Source organism: Orbicella franksi, chromosome 13 (assembly GCF_964199315.1).
Source record: "Orbicella franksi chromosome 13, jaOrbFran1.1, whole genome shotgun sequence".
In the NCBI taxonomy this organism is placed as follows: Eukaryota; Metazoa; Cnidaria; class Anthozoa; order Scleractinia; family Merulinidae; genus Orbicella; species Orbicella franksi.
Genome location: NC_138157.1, coordinates 9660316 through 9677400, shown reverse-complemented (window position 1 = coordinate 9677400; position 17085 = coordinate 9660316). Strand labels below are relative to the sequence as shown.

Below are 17085 nucleotides of genomic sequence, written 5' to 3'. Positions count from 1 at the left end.
CATTGTGCCCAGTGTTGGTTTGGTCTGATGAACTGAAAACCATGGAATCCTTGTGAAAGTGGTTTGAGTAAGAGCTCAATTGAAGTATCAACAATTTATGGCTAAGAGAGTACATCTAATTTTGGACTCTATTACAATGTTGAGACGAAAGGAACGAGATAATGGTTTCCACTTCACAGGATTTTTGGTATGGCTCAGATAAAATTGCTACCTGTGTCTATTTTCATCCTTGCTTGGCCCCTATCTACATGGTCCAAACATGGCTGAAAGTGGACACTGGTGCCAATGTTATCCGAGCTGAACCTAAAATTCAATGTAACGTAAATGGGCCTTCATTTGCTATGGAATATTCTAGTTGTCACTAGTTAATTGTCTCTCAGAATGTTTCTTTAGTTTTAATTTCATTTTGTAAAACATTTCTACGTCCTTCATTTGTAGATCAGAGATCTCGAAAGGCACACCCCAAAGCTGCACGACTGGGTGGATCCAAGAGAGTTAAAGGGTTAAAGAGTAATTTAAAGGACAGAGTAGAAAAAGGGGAAACAGAGGTTGTCCAACAAGTCTCATCTGAGGAGTTATCACTGTTTGCACGATTAGATGAGCTGGAAGAAAAAGAAGCTGAAAATGCTGAACTTGACCAGCTCTGGCAGGATGAGTTTGATTCTAAAGAGAGTAAAACTGAGACTGGATATGTACAGAAAGAAGATGATAAAAGATCAGTGCTTACTCAATCAGAAAACACTAATCAAGCGAAAAAGAAGGTCACATGGGAAACACTTGATAATAAGAATGATACTGTTGTGAACTCAAGTGATTCCTTAGAGAGTGATAATGACAATGGTGATGAAGATATACAGAGAACAATTTCTGTCAGATTTAGCTCATCTACTTTATTAAAAGGACAGGTAAACAATGGTCTATTGTGTTGATCCTGGTGGTTGTATGGTATTTAAATGATTTACAAGTATATTTTAAAACACAGGTGTACATTTTGATAACATGAATTCATAGACCAAGGTTGTGCTGAACAACTTTTGGTTTAAGATTCAAATGTCAGGAAGTATTAATAACTTTAGTTGCTTTAAAAGATGGCAGTCTTTGTGTACTGTTACTGTATGCCATTACTTTTCACTACGTGCAGAAGTGTCAACCCTTAAATGTCTACTTAAACTCTTCAGGGGACTGCAGTGTTCTCCTTGAACGTCAGCGACAGCCAAAAATCGCCACCTACCAGTCCTCAATGTACTGGCTACTCTTGAAATAGATAAGATTTTCCAAGTAAAAAGGTGAAGTTGAAATGCCTTTCTCACTGTGGCAACTAAAACTTCATCATGATGATTAAATTATAGTATAAAGCTAAGGAGTTCAGTTTAGTAAATTCCTAAGGATATGATGATTCTGGCATTAACTAAATGCTTCCTTTGTTTCCGATTAACAACCAAAATGACAGGTCCTTTTTTTTTTGTTCAGTCTCTGAAAATCCTCAGTGCTGCCTTCTACAAGACATTGTTTGTCTATACATGTCCAAATTTTTGGGAGACCTCAACCATGGAAACTTGTGTTTCGTTTCTGTTTCAAGAGTTGGTAATCTTCTGAGTGGATTCAACAAAGACAGACAAACAAACAAACAAACAAACAAACACAAACAAATACACAAACAAACAAACAAGCAAAAAACTAAACAAACAACCTAAAACAAAACAAAACTTCCCACCCATCAATTTTACACACGTTTGACTTATTTATGGAATGAGAGCCACCACCAATTCACTATTTGATTGTGTTGGTATTATCATTCTTGCAGGTTGAAAAGCAGCTTCCTGAAAAACCCTCCGTTTTAAGCCCAGCAGATATTTACTCCCAGTTCACTCCCAAACAGGAGTTAAAATCCATTCTCAGAAGACCTTCTGTTGAAGAAAAGGAAAGCAAGAGCTCTTTAGAGAATAAACTGGCCACTACACAGCAACTTCCAACCAACAGTCTCAACGAAAACAACGAAAAAGAGGAGTTTAACTCAGAAAAGGTTAGCTGCTGAGAGTCATCGTCAACCGACGGCAAATTCTGTTGTCAAAGGGTGCCCTGGGCAACTAAAAATAAAAATGAAATAACAACAAAAATCCTAAAAAAAGATTACAGTACATCAATATGTAGTAAAAGATAAGAACTATATAGTTGTTACTGTGTAGCATTTGTGATAATTCTGCTCGTAGAGTAGTGTTTTCTGCATCGAAACGGATAGTTTCTTGAAAACCAAGGTTTAATCTTGGCTATTGATTGTTGTCTTCTCACTCCCTATTTCCACCCACATGGAGAACATTCAATGTGGTTATTAACAGTTCAGATTGAGGACGGTGAGGTACCTGTTAGAAAAGACAGAGGGCCAATAATCAATAATTTTATATTACACGTCCACATGACTTTAATGTGGAGAAAGAACTGTTTTTTAAAACTCTAAAAACCGAGAACTGTTTTTATCACCTTTATTAACCTTGGCCGTGTGTACAGACCTCACTGCTTTTGGTCTGTACTCACGACCTCGGTCAAGATTCTCCCATACAGACCTTCTGCTCGGTTAAGGGACCGTTCATTTTTTATCAGGAAGGGGGGGCTGGTGGGATTTTGGGGGGGGCCATGCGAAAAAAAATGGCTTTCGAGGGGGGGCCATCCCAAAAAAATAAGGGAAAAAGGGGGGGTCACGTGAAATATTTTAGTAAAACTTTAAAATGGCATAATGTTTGAATATCAAAAAAATTGCTATAGAATAAACATAGAAGGCAGGATACAAATTTATTACAAACTTTCCTTCTGCTTTCAAAAAACGTTTGGCGACAAAAAGCATTTGTAGCTACTGAAAAGAAGTATTTAACACTGTTATTTTCGAATGCAACTTTCACTGGCACTCATCTTCATCTTCGCTGTCGTCGAGTTCTTCGTCGCCGCTTGTGCTGCTATGGGAGTCTCTTTCACCGATGCTGCAAGAAGCAGCAATGCTTTCCGTCAGAGTGTACTCTTCAGGGTACATGAAGGTGTAAACATAATCTCTGACTTCCTGCTCAAGGTTGGTGGTGATTCTGCTTCTGGCAGCATTGGTGAAATAATTCCCTTCCAAGAGCTGTGCGATGTATGGCCCATCTCTTCTAAATTACGACGTGGCAACATCCTCAACTTTAATACACTCTTCCGGGACGGCCGTTCTAGGAGGGTACACAAGGCATTGTGGAAGATCATTTCCTAGCGGGTTTCCAACACAGATTCCATAAACTCGTTGGACGTTGTTTTCAGTCCGCTTCCTCTTTCTTTCATTTGACTTTCTGCGGTTTTCTTTTTTCCTTCTCCTTTTGTTGATGTGCTGTTTGAGTATGCCCTTGAATATGCTGTTATAATTGCTCTTATTTTCTAGTGCTTCCATGTCCTGCGTGACCTTCGTACGCGTCAACTTAGCTTCTATACATTTGATCTGTTTTATATTAAAACTGTGGGCATTCATCAATTCAGATGAGGGAGATGCCAATGAGAGGCCAAATGCCACACGCTCATGGCGAGCCATAACTAGGAGATCCGAAATTGAGTTCTCTTTCTTTTGATTTGTTTTTCAAACAACAGCTCTCTGTAGTATAGGGATTGTAAATGTTGTCTTCACAGTGAGCACAGAACGTGAAGTAGGGGGATGATAGAGAAATATTAAAAAAGTTGAAATCTAAAATATTGTTTGTTCAATTTTTTTTGGGGGGGGTCATCCCAAAAAATGACCGCTATAAGGGGGGGCCATGTGAAAAAATTGGTAAGCTGAGGGGGGGTCATGCGATTTTTAAATGGTGCTTCCCAAATCCCACCAGCCCCCCCTCCCTGATAAAAAATGAACGGTCCCTAATAAGAGTTTAGTAATAGAGCGGTTTTCATTTGAGTGTCGAAAGTAATTAGACAATTACTTTAGTTTTGGTTTTGGTTTTACTACGGTTTGAGATTGGCTGAGTAGTCTAATTGGTAAGTAATTGGTTTGGTTTTGGTTTTACGACACTCAAATGAAAACCGCTCTAATTTGTTGCTACATGACTGTGTAACTTGCTTTCCTGTTGTTTCTTGGTTTTATGATGATTCGTTTCCATGCTTATACTGAGAACTGTTATTCCAGTTCAAAGCAGACGATGATGTTTTCTGAAAACCAAGTTACGTCGTTAATTTTGCTAGGTTTATGTTACTGTGATGGTTTTGGGGAGACTTCTCGCCTCTGATTAGGAGAAGTCTGTGTCCTGTATTTTTCAATCGCGGAAGTAGTGTTTTATCGTGTACTTATTGTGTCCGTAATTTTATCCAATCAGGCATTTACAGGGAACATTGTTGAAAAACCAACTTCACAGAAGACTGAACAAGCTACTTCTCAGGTATGCGTTTCACTATGTGAAGAGCTGGTTTCATGATCTGAAGTTCATTTACGTCCTTACAATTTTGCAGTTACCCGATGAATTCCGATTCTAACTGACCAATCAGAAAATTTTACGAACACTTAACGAGCTAAGCGAAACTTGCCGCGCCCGATAATTGTACCATATCTTTGGTGAAAACCGTCAATATGTTGTTGACACAGATATCTAACTTCTTTTGCTTCTTGAATTTTACAGACAGCTGAAATCTTTTGTTTTCCGCAGACAAGTGCATCCCAACCCGGAAAGAAACTTTCAAGATTCAAGGCCGCGAGACAGAAGCAACAATAAAACATTGTATACTTGCATTGCGTTCATCCAGAATTCATTTGTTATTCCTGAATATACGCTCAACTTCCCTGCACCAACCAGTTCAAATTGACGAAGGGCAGACTCTTTACAACCCTTATGTTGCCCCTCTCATCTGAGCGTGCTAGTGAAAGGGGAAGAAATGTTTTTTTCCTCAGCTAGCTTGAATCGTGAGAAGACCGAAGTGGAAAGTGGGAAAGATACCGTAAAATTCCGAAAGCGAACGACCCTCGGAAAATAGCGATCCCCCGAAATTGTGCCGCCGGAAGTAACAACGCCCCCGAAAGAATCGAGCCCCAGGGGCTCTCCCGAAAGTAAGCAGGGTCGTCACGGTCACACTCCTTTTGCAAACTTTAATAAGATCGCGTGACGTTGCTAAAATGTAAATTTACTCTTGGGTAAGAACCCAGTAACTCCAACATGTAAACGATTGAAGAGGGTCAGGTACAAGTAGCTGCCTCTAGGTCCACAGCGCGCAACTACATGGAGAGATTACTGGAAAGGTGAAGAATTGAGTTGTTAAATAATCAGTCTAGGAAAGAGAATATGTAGGACAAATTACTAGTATTGTCAACCGTGGTCTGATGAGTATTTATATCCCGAAGTTCAAGCTACTGAACATGCAAGTACAAGTGTTTGGACACAGCAATCTGCATGACTTGCTTCCCATAATCAACCTCCTAGTTTCAACTTGCTGACGAGCTCTTAGGTTGATCCATGAAAGCTGATAGATACAAGCCGAGAAAATGAAAATAGAGCATTTAATTCTGATTTATCACCCCGAAATTATGCAAATATGTTTTTCTCTTATGACTAAGATTACTCACTCGGGCTATATTATCCTCGGTCACTTCTGTGTTGTATATAATTTTTTTCTTATAATGTTTGAAGGCGGTGTGCGCGGAATTCGCCTAGAATCGGTGAACATCGTTGGGCAATGTGACAGTGTGCAAGATCTGTTAAAACTCTGCTGACAAAATATGTCATGATTTTAATTAATTCTCGCCAGCTTATTCTCTCGGAGCCAACGCACGTATTCTTATGTGGTTTTGAATTGGGTATTTTTGTTTTTCTCCGCAAATGTTTAGCGCTTGTTGGTGTTCTGTAGAAATACCTCATTGACCGTGTTCGGCTGAACGGCTTGTGCTTGATTTCAGTCATGGTTGATTCAGCGGATAGCGATCGAATGAATATTTCAAACATCTGCTTGCTTATTCATTATACCTGTTTATAAATTCTTTTCATATTTTGTTGAAAAGTTATGATTATAGGGAGTGTGCGGGTACTTCATTAGTTTCCATCTACAGTAATTTGAAAAAAAAAACGAAACAAAACAAAACAACAACAACAACAACAACAACAACAAAAAGAAACAAACAAAACTCAAACTAAAAGAAAAAATTCTAAAAGGGATGTTCCACTTTCAAACGCCCAATAATTTTAATTTTCCACAGTGATTTTTTTGCTGTTACTCTGAAGGTCACTATGTATGGCAACCGTGTCAAGTTGTTTAGGTCGCTTGTTATCACCGCAGCCCAACAATCTCATATACAGGGCTCGAGTCCGCTCGTTTTCGTTCAGTTGGTGACCCATTCTCGTTCCCAGTGCTACTCGTCTTAAAATGTCGTTGACCACGTGACCAAAAGAAACGGAAGCTCTGGGGACGAGAATGTTGGTGACCGAAATTCTGGTTTTCGATTAACAAATTGTCGTCAGTATTTTATGCGTCTGTCCTCTTGTTGATGATAAATTGCGTCATAACATTGTCAAAGTGGCTGTTCCGCAGTAAACTTTGACAAAGTTATGACGAAATTTATCACCAATAAGAGGACAGACGCATAAAAAACTGACGTCAATTTGGTTTTTACAATAACAAGACCCCAAAATGGTCAAATTCCCGGAATAAATGGAGGGGGGGGGGGGGAAGATGTCGTAAACTTGCAGTAAACAAAGATAAGTGAATTTCAAAATGACTGGAGCATTATCAACAGCTTTTCTTGCATTTTGATTGGCTACTTAAAAAAAGTCCATAAAATATCATTTGTTAAAAAGTTGACAGTTTGACAGCTGAAAGTTTAACTCGAAAGCTTGCATAAATTAAAATTTTATCCGTCTGTACTCTTATTGATGATAAAAATGAGCCAATCAGCGCGCGGGAAATTAAACAGTTCAGTATAAAATTTGATCTTGCACGTGCGTCTAAGTTCGTTGATTGCGTTCTTTGCCATTCTCGTCCCCAGTGCTGCTCGTCTTAAAATGTCGTTGACGAGTAGCAGACCACGTGACCAAAAGAAGCGGAGGCTTAGGGTATGAGAATGCGTTGATTAGCTGAATGCGTAGAGAGAACAACCGTTGTAATCAATGCTGACTCTGATGTTCCAATTTTTTATGCTCACCAAATTAAAAGGATGGGGTTTTCGGCCTGTTGCTCAGTTTGTTGCGCAGAGGTCGACTCCATGTTTTACCGACAGAAGAATTTGTCAATTTTACTTTTTTCCCTTGTCCCTTATTAATATAAGTTACCTCATTTTCAAAGTTCCATTTAATAGTAGAAATATCCCTTGTTTCCTCAAATTAATCAGAAAAATATCCCTCGTTCCCTTGAAATAAATGATCATGTTCCCATGTTCCCCAAAACCCCCGGGAGGCCCCCAGAAATTACATTTGTTGTGCATAGTGTTATATCAACATTTAACATAACCCACTGACCAACTAATAGTCTGATGGTCCGACCGCTCTCAGTTTCTCTCAATAGGCCCTTTGCAGCTGGGGTCACGTGACCAAAATTTTCCTAGAAAATTTTTGTATTATGGCCTATAACTTGAAGAATGCTTCAAATGGAAAGAGCGCATCGAAAATACCAAAATGGCCAAGTTTGAGGCCCCTGGCATTAAAGAGTAAGTTTATACGACCGTTTGAATTTTCGGAAAATTTAGAGGATTTTTATGGAAAATGTTGCTGGAGAGCAAGACCTTGCTCTCCAACAACTTTTTTCATACAAACCTTCTTATTCTTTTAAAAATTCAGACTGTCATAAAATCTCATTCTTTAATAATTGGGACCCCAAACTTGGGCATTTTGATATTTTCGACATGCTTTTTTCATTTCTGGCATTCGTTAAGTTATAGCGCATAATTTTTTGAAAAATGGGTCACGTGATGGCTTAGCTGTAAGGGGCCTATTTAAAATTGTTAGTCGGCGCTAGCGTTTGTGTCTAGGCCAACAATGTCTTGTATCAGCCAACAGAGACCTCGAGTTCGCCATTCAATTAATAATTAGCATAACCCACGCTCGAGCTTTCGTCTGTTATGGTTGAAGTGTGTTCAAAACAAAGCTGGCAATAAATCAGTTTTAACGATACTGATAGAGCTGGTCATGCATGCTTACACGATTGGACTGCTCGCTCTCGGTTCCTATTCGGTCCCTTTGCAGCTTTAGCGACCCATAGAAGCAACGTCTGCGGTGTTTTTACTAGTCACAATCAACATTTATTTATAATTAATAATAAATGTAATTAATTATTATAATAAATTAATTTTGTAAATTTTCTCTAGCGTTTACAAAGAAACCAAGACCAAGATGGAAAATAATCTTGCATTGGCGATCGACATCTCATTAAAGTATGGAGAAGATCTGTTAAAGCGAAAAGAGCGCGATAAGGCGATCGCCCTGTTTAAAGAGTGTCTTCACATATCTCAAAATCTTGGACGGCCACAGCTGATCCGCTCATGTTTCGGTTTTTTAGGCGGAGCACACCTGACGTCACGTGATTACCTAAATGCAATTGCCTGCTACGAGCGCGCATTGAAGGTGACAGTAGAAAATAACCTGGAGGAGTCGGGCGCACTTGTGCTGCTAAAGGCTTTGGCAGATCTTTATCGCGTGATTGGAGATTACGCTAAGGCTGATACCTACATGGCGAATCACTCGGTGCTGGCCAAAAAGCTGGGGAGAGAGTTGACTGAAGCTGAGAGCAAACCTCGGTTAAACTATATAGGAAATTCTGCGGAGGATTGCAGGAATTCCATCGCTAAAGCTGAGCAAATGCTAGAAACTGCCGAAAGAACACAGAATAAGAAGCTAGAAGCCGATGCTTACAACCTGATGGGTTTCTATTATCGCTTGCTCCGAGACTTCCCCAAGTCCATTACCTATTCCCAGAAGTATTTGGAGATGTGTGACAAGGTGGGAGACTTGGACGGGAAAACATGCGCTTATGGCAACTTGGGCTCCTCCTACAGAAACCTCGGCGAAATCAAGAAAGCCATGGAGTACTTTGAGAAGGAACGTGAGATCACTGAAATAACTGGAGACAAACCTAAAGAAGGCCACGCCTTCAACAATCTTGGAGCGTGTTACATGGATGTGGGAGATCATAAAAAAGCTGTGCTTTACTTCAAGCACGCGCTGAATATCGCTCTGGCGGCTGGCATGAAGAAAGAGGCTGGAGGCTCTTATTCAAACTTAAGCTGCGCATACTTTAAGCTAGCAGATCTGACGAAAGCTGTTAGTTACTCACAGAAGCACTTGGAGCTTGCCAAAGAAATGGGAGACCGTCGTGCCCAGGCCACCGCATACTCTGCACTCGGAAATGCGTACCATGCCCTGGGTGATCTTGATGCCGCGAGATCCGCCTTCCAGCAGTGCTTTGACTTGGCCAATGAAATTGGAGACAGAACACTGTTGGCAGTTGTAGAGATTAATCTTGGACTTGTATGCAATTCTCAGAAAGACTACAAGGCTTCATTGATCTACCATCAATCATCTCTTCGCCGTGCCAAAGAAACTGGGAATAAGCTCACCGTTTGTAAGGCGCTCTCAAACAAGGGGCAATGCCTAGTAAAGCTGCGCGATTTCAACGGCGCAATTGCCAGTTTCGAACACTGTATCAAAGAGTGGGAAGACATTAGGTCAAATCTGGGCAACGAAGACAGTCTCAAAATTTCAATCGCAGATCTTCACACGGCTGATTACAAGCATCTGGCCATGACCCAGCTTCTTGCTGGAGGCCAAGTGGAAGCCGCTATGTTGACGGCGGACCGTGGTCGCGCCATGGCTCTTAAAGATCTTCTGTATCACAAGTTTTACGTTAAAGGGGAGTACGCAAAAATCAAGCAACAGAGCACCGAGGCTAGGGGAGTCTCTAACTTCGTCAATAAGTTGCGCGAGGACGCCACGTTAACTACACTGTTCTACTGCGTGATTTACAGGAAAGTCTTCACGTGGGTTCTCAATGGTTCGCACTTAAACGTCGTCGAATGGCCTGATAACGAAGAGGATTACTGGGCGCTAATGACGCTTGTGGAGACCGCACTGGCTGAAATCAGGCAAGAAAACTTTGCACAAGAAGCAGCAGAAGATAGATCGTTGCTGACCTCTGAGATGGACAGTTTTGAAGACGTCTTTGATATCCATGGATCAAAATCCTCCATCCGGTCAGAGCACGTGACCAGTGCGGAAAATGCTAGTGTCCAGTCTATTCGAGAGGCTCTTCGGCGCGCTTCTTTGAAACCAGTTAACAAAGAGAATCCGGCGTGCTCTTTGCGCAAGCTGTACGATATATTGATCAAGCCAGTGGAGCATCAGATTAAAGGAAACAAGCTGCTGATAATTCCTGAAACGTTCATCTATTCGCTGCCTTTCTCCGCTTTGGTGGACAACAACGGCGTGTCTCTCTCTCAAAAGTACAGCATTCAGATCTGTACCTCGCTAGAAACCTTGGCCATCATCTCTCAGCGTCCCAAGAAGGAGCCTGTGGGTGGTGCTCTCGTGATTGGCAACCCCCTAATTGGGCGTGTCTACAGAGGTGGTGAAGAAATAAGCCCCTTTGATCTCCCAGGAGCACAGAAGGAGGCAGAAAAGGTGGCTTCTTATCTCCACACCACAGCCCTAACACAACGGCAGGCCACAAAGTCGCGTGTTGTTAACCATCTCGTCAAAGCCAGCGTCATCCATATCGCTGCCCATGGGGACCCGGGTCGAGGAGAGATCTTCCTTGCACCCAACCCTGACCTCACTCGGATAAATCGCCTTCCAACCGAGGAAGACTATTTGCTGACATGCGCAGACATCGCCGGACTGCGCCTGCGAGCTAGTCTAGTTGTGCTCAGCTGTTGTCAAAGCGCGCAAGGAGATATCCGCGCCGAAGGAGTCGTTGGTATTGCTCGCTCGTTTCTGGGGGCTGGAGCGAGAGCAGTGGTTGTGACGTTATGGGCTATTGATGACGACTCTACTCTGTCTTTCATGGAGTTCTTTTACAATTATTTGTACCAGAACTTGTCAGTGTGTGAGGCGTTACAACAAAGTATGATCCTTATGCGGGGTAACAAAGAGTTGAAGAGTATCTCTAAGTGGGCGCCATTTTACGTCATTGGGGAAGATGTCAAGTTCACAGATGAAGATATAAAGCGAATTAGAGAGAAGGCGTTTAACTTTTGAAGCGACAATAATAAGAACAGATCGTCGTTGCATTATCTTACTTTGAATGTTTGTGAACATTTTAGAAGTCGAATCACAATTAATTTGACATCAGAAATTCTCCTAGCTCGAATAAACCTAAGCACGATGCGCGCACCACTTCCGGCCGCTGTTGTTTTCGAGGCTAACGGAAGTGGGGCGAAAAACGACGGCTGTTCAATTAATAATAATAATAATAATAATAAGTATACGACGGCTGTTCAACTAATTATAATAATAATAATAAGTATCTCTAAGTGGGCGCCATTTTACGTCATTGGGGAAGATGTCAAGTTCACAGATGAAGATATAAAGCGAATTAGAGAGAAGGCGTTTAACTTTTGAAGCGACAATAATAAGAACAGATCGTCGTTGCATTATCTTACTTTGAATGTTTGTGAACATTTTAGAAGTCGAATCACAATTAATTTGACATCAGAAATTCTCCTAGCTCGAATAATTAGGCTCTGAAATCCAACCTACTTCATTATCTGCTACTTTAAATTAAACAAAGGGGACGAAAAGATTCAAACAACCATACACAGTGTAATTTGTTTAATTCACTTTATAATATTTTACACAAGCCTGTCCCCCATCAGGTAAATGCAATATAGATGCACGGTCCAACATTTCATTCACGTAAAGTTCCGTAGAAGACATTCTTAGCATGCTTGTTGCCTCATTATGTACACAATAAAACCAAGACCAGCTGGAAAGTAACCGATTTCACCATTTTCCAATTGCTTTGTATCTTTCCTTGGTTTATAGCCTGCGAACGCAGACATATCTCCGGCTGTCACTTGGTTCCGCCGAAAAATAACGTCTGCGAACCCGAGCCAGAAAACGATTTCTGTGACGTTGGAATTCTAAGCCAATCACAGTTTAGCTCAAATAACCCCAGAACTAGTGCGCGAGGTATTCGCTGTGAGGAGCACTCGAGTTTCATTTTATCATGGAATCTGATTGGCCAGGGAGAAACAAAAGTCATTACGTCACAGAAATCGTTTCCTGGCTTGGGTTCGCAGACGTTATTTTTCGGCGGAACCAAGTGACAGCCGGAAATACGTCTGCGTTCGCAGGCTACTTGGTTTATTGCCCCCTGATCAACCAGGATTGCTCTCAACAATCAATCACTAAGAATAGCTGCACATTGGCAAAGACTGATTTTAAAAAATCGATGTAACATTTTCAAGAAACGTCTTTTAACTCGTCTGCTCCTTTTTGCTGAAGTAAATCGTCTCATCAAATTGCTGCACGTCATCAGCGAACATATCTTCAGGGAGGGAGTTGTGTGGATCGGGGAAATAAGTAGGGAAGGGAGGGGGGCGTTCGTGTGGCTTGTCTGAATCTCGGATCGATAGAATACTGCCTTTCTCTCCTGGGCAATTCCCTAGGACATACAGAATATTGTACTTGGTGTTGATGCGGAGAACCTGAAATAAGAAACATAGACATTGTTAGCTAACCAACTAACCAACTAACCAATCAACAAAACAAACAAAAAACAAACAAACAAACAACAAACAAATAAACAACAAACAAACACGCAAAAATTTAAATGAAGGAACATTAGGAAACAAACAGATAAAAGAAACAACAACAACCATAAAATAAGAACTTCGTTCAACGCAATTCAAATACCCTTCTTTTGCTAAAAAAAATAACCCAACACACTTCAACAAAAACAACAACGACAAAAAGATTATTACCTTGACAGCAGTTTTTGTGCAGTTTTTGTTTCCCATGTGACCAGCCATTTTCTTTCCAGGCCAAATCCTTCCTGGATCCTAATTTTGAACAAAATAAATCTCAGCTCGTCTACCAGTAAATAACTTTAGAACTAACTAATGTTGTTAATTTATACCCTTCGTCCCTGCCTCGAATTATTAGTTATTTACCATAAACAAACCACATTATGTTTTTTTAAAATGTAGAGATATAACAAAAAATCCTCATCTGTGGGAAAGTTAGTCGGAAATAAAATATATTCTTCTAAAACAACTAGATCATTTGCTTCAACTTCCTATGAGCACAAAGCTGTCATTCCTACAGAAACCTCGGCAATGGAGTTAAATGTTTGTAATCACCTGCCCACCTCCTGTAGCTCCCATTTTCCTGTGAGTTTTTGATTGACCATGTGATGCTGGTTGCCCTTTCATCTTCCATCTTTTCATTACACCTTGAAATCCTCTGTCAATTCTACATTGATACCAGAAACAGTTTGTGTTTACAAAAATATGGTATTTTTCAAAAATAAGCCTTAGATTTCCTCTAGGTTCTGAAGTTTCTGACAACTTTCATCAAAACAATAATAAAAAAATTCTTAATGGTTGTGTACCAGTTACCCAACAGACAAACTTATACACCATACGTGGTCTAAAATTAATGTTCGGTTAGTAATAAACGGCTTTAAAAAATAACTGAATGGTGAACATTTTCAGCTACATGTACATCGTCCCGTATTTTATGCTGTTCGCAAATGATACTTTGATTGTTCTATTTCCTTACCAGAAATCCTGAGCCTTTTCAAGAATCACTTTTGTGCAACACACTAATGAGTTTCAAACAACACAGGGAGACCAACTTACGTTACACCTTGAATCTTGACAAACTGACCAGGATAGAAGTGAGCAGCATAAAGACGTGTTCCTGTCAGAGTAAAAAAGGATAATAACTTACACGATTGTAATTAATGAGTGGAGAAGCTAACCTTTTAGACAGCATTCTTATCTACTATATGCAGATATTTCCAGTCCAACAAACATATCAATTATTACTAAAGAAACAGTTGGGCTGCGTCACGGTCGCCAGGCAAGATAGCTAAGCTATGCAACCATAAACTGCTGCTTAGAAGCCCTGGGCTTATATAACTTTGTAAGGGCTTTTAGATGAGCTTATGAATGGTGGGGCTTATATATGAGGGTGCTTATAACTGGAATAAAAAAAATATTTTCACACAAGCTATAGCTACACATGTTGATCAAAATAGGTTTCCCATTTACTGGTAATTAAGCTTTTAAAAGATAATAAAACAAATTCAAAACAAAGAAGGCTAGAGGAGGGCTCATATCTGGGAAGGGGGGGAGGGCTTATAACCTGATGTATTTTTTGGTTTACAGGTAGATGGACCTAAAACTAGGGAGGGGGGAGGACTTAACTCTATGCAGGAGGGGGGGCTTATACGTGGCAGTTTGCAGTATTTGACAACTTGAAGTTGAGAGGGATAAATTAACCACTGTGGCAAGGTTGTGAACGTGATGTTCTGGGCATTAACCCTTCATCAGAGCAAAGAGCTTTTCTCTTGGGATAAGATCCATCACTGTGCTCTGATGAAGGGCTGACACTAGAAATGTCAACCACATAAACTCTGTATGCTGCTTTATGTGCCTAAATTAACTTCAGTTTAATACATAACTAAGTATTGTCAGTCCAAGATTTTTTTAAAACGTTATAAAGTGATTTAAAATTAAACATTGATACTGTTTTTATACCTGGATGAAGAAGGCCATTTTCAGTTACAGGAAAACTTTTCACTTTTTTCTTTGGATAAGATCCAAACCTTCTAAAGTGTCCGTATTGAGATTTTTTTACCTGCATAGCATGAAAGAAAACATAAAAAAGAGATTAATGGGCCTGTTGCAAATAAAGAACACCAAGAATGAAAAAAGTATTTATTTATTTATTTATTGACACTTTTATTGTGATTCACACTACTTAGAAACAATGGTACGACTACTTACACTATTTACAAAGTATTACTACTTAAGTCCATATGAAGTCCATATGAAGTCATTCAATGCTTCAGCTGTTATTACCTTGTATAGTTGTGTTTCTGCCACACCTCCAACTTGTAGTTCTGTTTTATGGTCCCGGCCACCATGTTCCCTGCTGATCCTGGTTTGAACGACTTGGCAATCCTTGATCTTTGGAGGCAGAGTTTTATCAAACAAAATGTAACTTAAACTCAGTAATATCCTGATCAAGATGTAAGAAGGGAAGGGTTCCATGGATAACATAAACTTAAAAAGTGGAGGTTAGAGGTAATAAAGAAGATTAATTACCTCTAATTTCAGGGGGAAAAGCACACAAGAAATAATAAAGAAACCTACATGTAAGGGAACTCTAAGTTTAATTGCAAGAATTAAATATGAGCAATTTATAGACTTCAATGTACCATTGCTTGCATCTAAGCGTGGACACATGATGCCAAGACATGCTCTAATTGGGTGTCAAAATTTAATGTGGCATGATAGGTCATCAAACATTTGAAGTCTAGCAGAATGTAACGCGAACTTTCATGCTCAAAGTTCAGCACACGAAATGGTGAAAGATTGGACATTATTAAAAGACTTCTTCAGAGAAATTGACCCTGACCTGTGTCAATATGCATACACCTTTTGCGAGAGTGGTTTTACTTCTAGTATAACCATGAAATACTGCCTAGAGCAAGACTTTCAGAGTCTTTCAGAGCGCGAAAGTTCGTGTTACGCTCTGCTAAACTTCAAATCTTTGATGACCTATCATGCCACGTTTGACACCCAATTAGAGCATGTTTCGACGTCAGGTGTCCACGCTTAGATGCAAGCGACGGTAATAGGTGATACTTGATTTGAACAAGAAAATATGAGTCAGAAATTAACAGTGAAACCTACATCAAGCAGATGCACATGGGCCCCATTCTAGTCTGTGTTTAGAGATGCTCACGTAACACAAATTTGTTTTAGAGAAAATATAAAAGGAAAAGTTTGGGACTTGCATACTTACTTAGACATAGTGTGATAAAAAATGAGTTGCCTGAAAAAACAAATCTCATGACATTTTGTGGTGCCAATGCAGGTACTTTTTTTCTATGTTGCAAAAATGACAGTGAACAAAAGCTGATGTTGTGACATCTTGTTTATTTTCACAGTTTTTAAAATCAGGAGATATGGAGAATGGCTGCATGATGGAACAGTTGGGTGCGGTGGGTAGGGAATAGAATGAAGAAGAGAGAAGTTGCTATCAAGAACTCTCATCTTTAATCCATGTTATTATATGGCTAACCCCATACGCGGGCAAGATGAACCGAATCCTATGCTGTGATTGGCTACCTGAGTGGGCAAGATGGCACTATCTTTCCCACTCTGGATTACCTGCTGTGCTCTTTTTCCATATAATAAGTCCTTTATTGACCAAGCATGTCTGGTCAAGATGGCTGGATATTGGCCTGTTTTTTTGTGCGTGTTTATGGACCTCAACTCGATCTCAACCAGCCATCTTGACCTTATTCTTGGTGAATAACCCATATTTATAACCATTATTACCTCAACCAAAGTGACAGGCTTTCTTTTCCCATCCTTCAGCCACAAAGCTGTCATTCCTATCTTGACTCCAATCAACCCAGCACGCTTGGACTCGGGTGTCCATTGTGCTTCATGCGGATTTATTGGCAAAGGAGTCCTGGAACGGATTTTTCTTGATTTTTCTAGTTCTTGTTCGACATAGCCATCTGAAAGAGGCTTTAAAGGTTTCCGAGGGCCGTGTAGTAGTGCAGGTTCGGTTTGATACACTTCCAATAGGGTCCTGGGTGGTAAATCCGTACTAGTTTTTTCCTCATCTGACTGCTCATCAGCACAATAAAATCGTCTCTGTGTCGAAAATATTATTCCGCAAGTGTTAGTTTTTAAAGCTGAGGTCCCTATTCTGATGAATGGCACATTATTGCTGGAAAAAATCCGTAAAGTCCATCTGAGGCACAACAGACCACGAGAAGCGGCCATGATGGATACCTATCGCCCCAGGCTTTTTCGGTTTGAGGAAATGGGAACTGGTAGGGAGGGGTCGGTAGGGATAAGTAATGCCCGGCCCCAGGGTAATCTAGTTACAGCCAAAAGTCAGTTTGGTCGATTTGCGCTTGGGA

General features: G+C 40.3%; 3 protein-coding genes across 5 annotated transcripts in view; 2 read left to right on the top strand and 1 right to left on the bottom strand.

Annotated features, from left to right (window-relative positions):
- LOC145464852 (uncharacterized) overlaps positions 1-6607 on the top strand; it is a 10811-nt gene extending 4204 nt beyond the window's left edge. Inside the window, exons 7-10 of one of the 2 annotated variants that reach the window (XM_081448652.1) lie at positions 439-905; positions 1805-2023; positions 4320-4382; positions 4620-6607. In XM_081448652.1, coding sequence (XP_081304778.1) covers positions 439-905; positions 1805-2023; positions 4320-4382; positions 4620-4712 — 842 coding nt within the window. In that variant the 3' untranslated portion in view covers positions 4713-6607. The remainder of the gene's footprint in view (positions 1-438; positions 906-1804; positions 2024-4319; positions 4383-4619) is intronic. The other variant, XM_081448653.1, reaches the window with a different exon arrangement.
- LOC145464842 (tetratricopeptide repeat protein 28-like) lies at positions 5176-11364 on the top strand. Its single transcript, XM_081448645.1, has 2 exons — positions 5176-5233; positions 8285-11364. The coding sequence occupies exons 1-2, from the start codon at positions 5214-5216 to the stop codon at positions 11166-11168; spliced, it is 2904 nt and encodes a 967-aa protein (XP_081304771.1). The 5' UTR covers positions 5176-5213; the 3' UTR covers positions 11169-11364.
- Positions 11365-11650: 286 nt separating this feature from the next.
- On the bottom strand, positions 11651-16954 carry LOC145465792 (large ribosomal subunit protein uL3-like). 2 transcript variants are annotated; one of them, XM_081449550.1, is made up of 7 exons: positions 16490-16954; positions 15002-15109; positions 14678-14777; positions 13775-13835; positions 13274-13385; positions 12896-12973; positions 11651-12619 (listed from the first exon to the last, which is right to left on the bottom strand). In XM_081449550.1, the coding sequence occupies exons 1-7, from the start codon at positions 16943-16945 to the stop codon at positions 12389-12391; spliced, it is 1146 nt and encodes a 381-aa protein (XP_081305676.1). In that variant the 5' UTR covers positions 16946-16954; the 3' UTR covers positions 11651-12388. The 2 variants fall into 2 exon arrangements, with proteins under 2 accessions (XP_081305676.1, XP_081305677.1); XM_081449551.1 differs by having other exon boundaries at positions 13282-13385.
- Between the last annotated feature and the right edge of the window lie 131 nt (positions 16955-17085).

What these genes read in the sequence shown, in the direction of transcription:
- LOC145464842 (XM_081448645.1), top strand. Translation starts at nt 5,214, where the DNA reads ATGGAGAGATTACTGGAAAG. An exon ending in ATGGAGAGATTACTGGAAAG is followed by an intron (nt 5,234 to 8,284) that starts GTGAAGAATTGA and finishes AATTTTCTCTAG; the next exon opens with CGTTTACAAAGAAACCAAGA.
- LOC145465792 (XM_081449550.1), bottom strand. Translation starts at nt 16,945, where the DNA reads ATGGCCGCTTCTCGTGGTCTGTTGTGCCTCAGATGGACTTTACGGATT. An exon ending in AGCCTGTCACTTTGGTTGAG is followed by an intron (nt 15,110 to 16,489) that starts GTAATAATGGTT and finishes CTGCCTCCAAAG; the next exon opens with ATCAAGGATTGCCAAGTCGT. An exon ending in GCACAAAAACTGCTGTCAAG is followed by an intron (nt 12,620 to 12,895) that starts GTAATAATCTTT and finishes TTCTTATTTCAG; the next exon opens with GTTCTCCGCATCAACACCAA.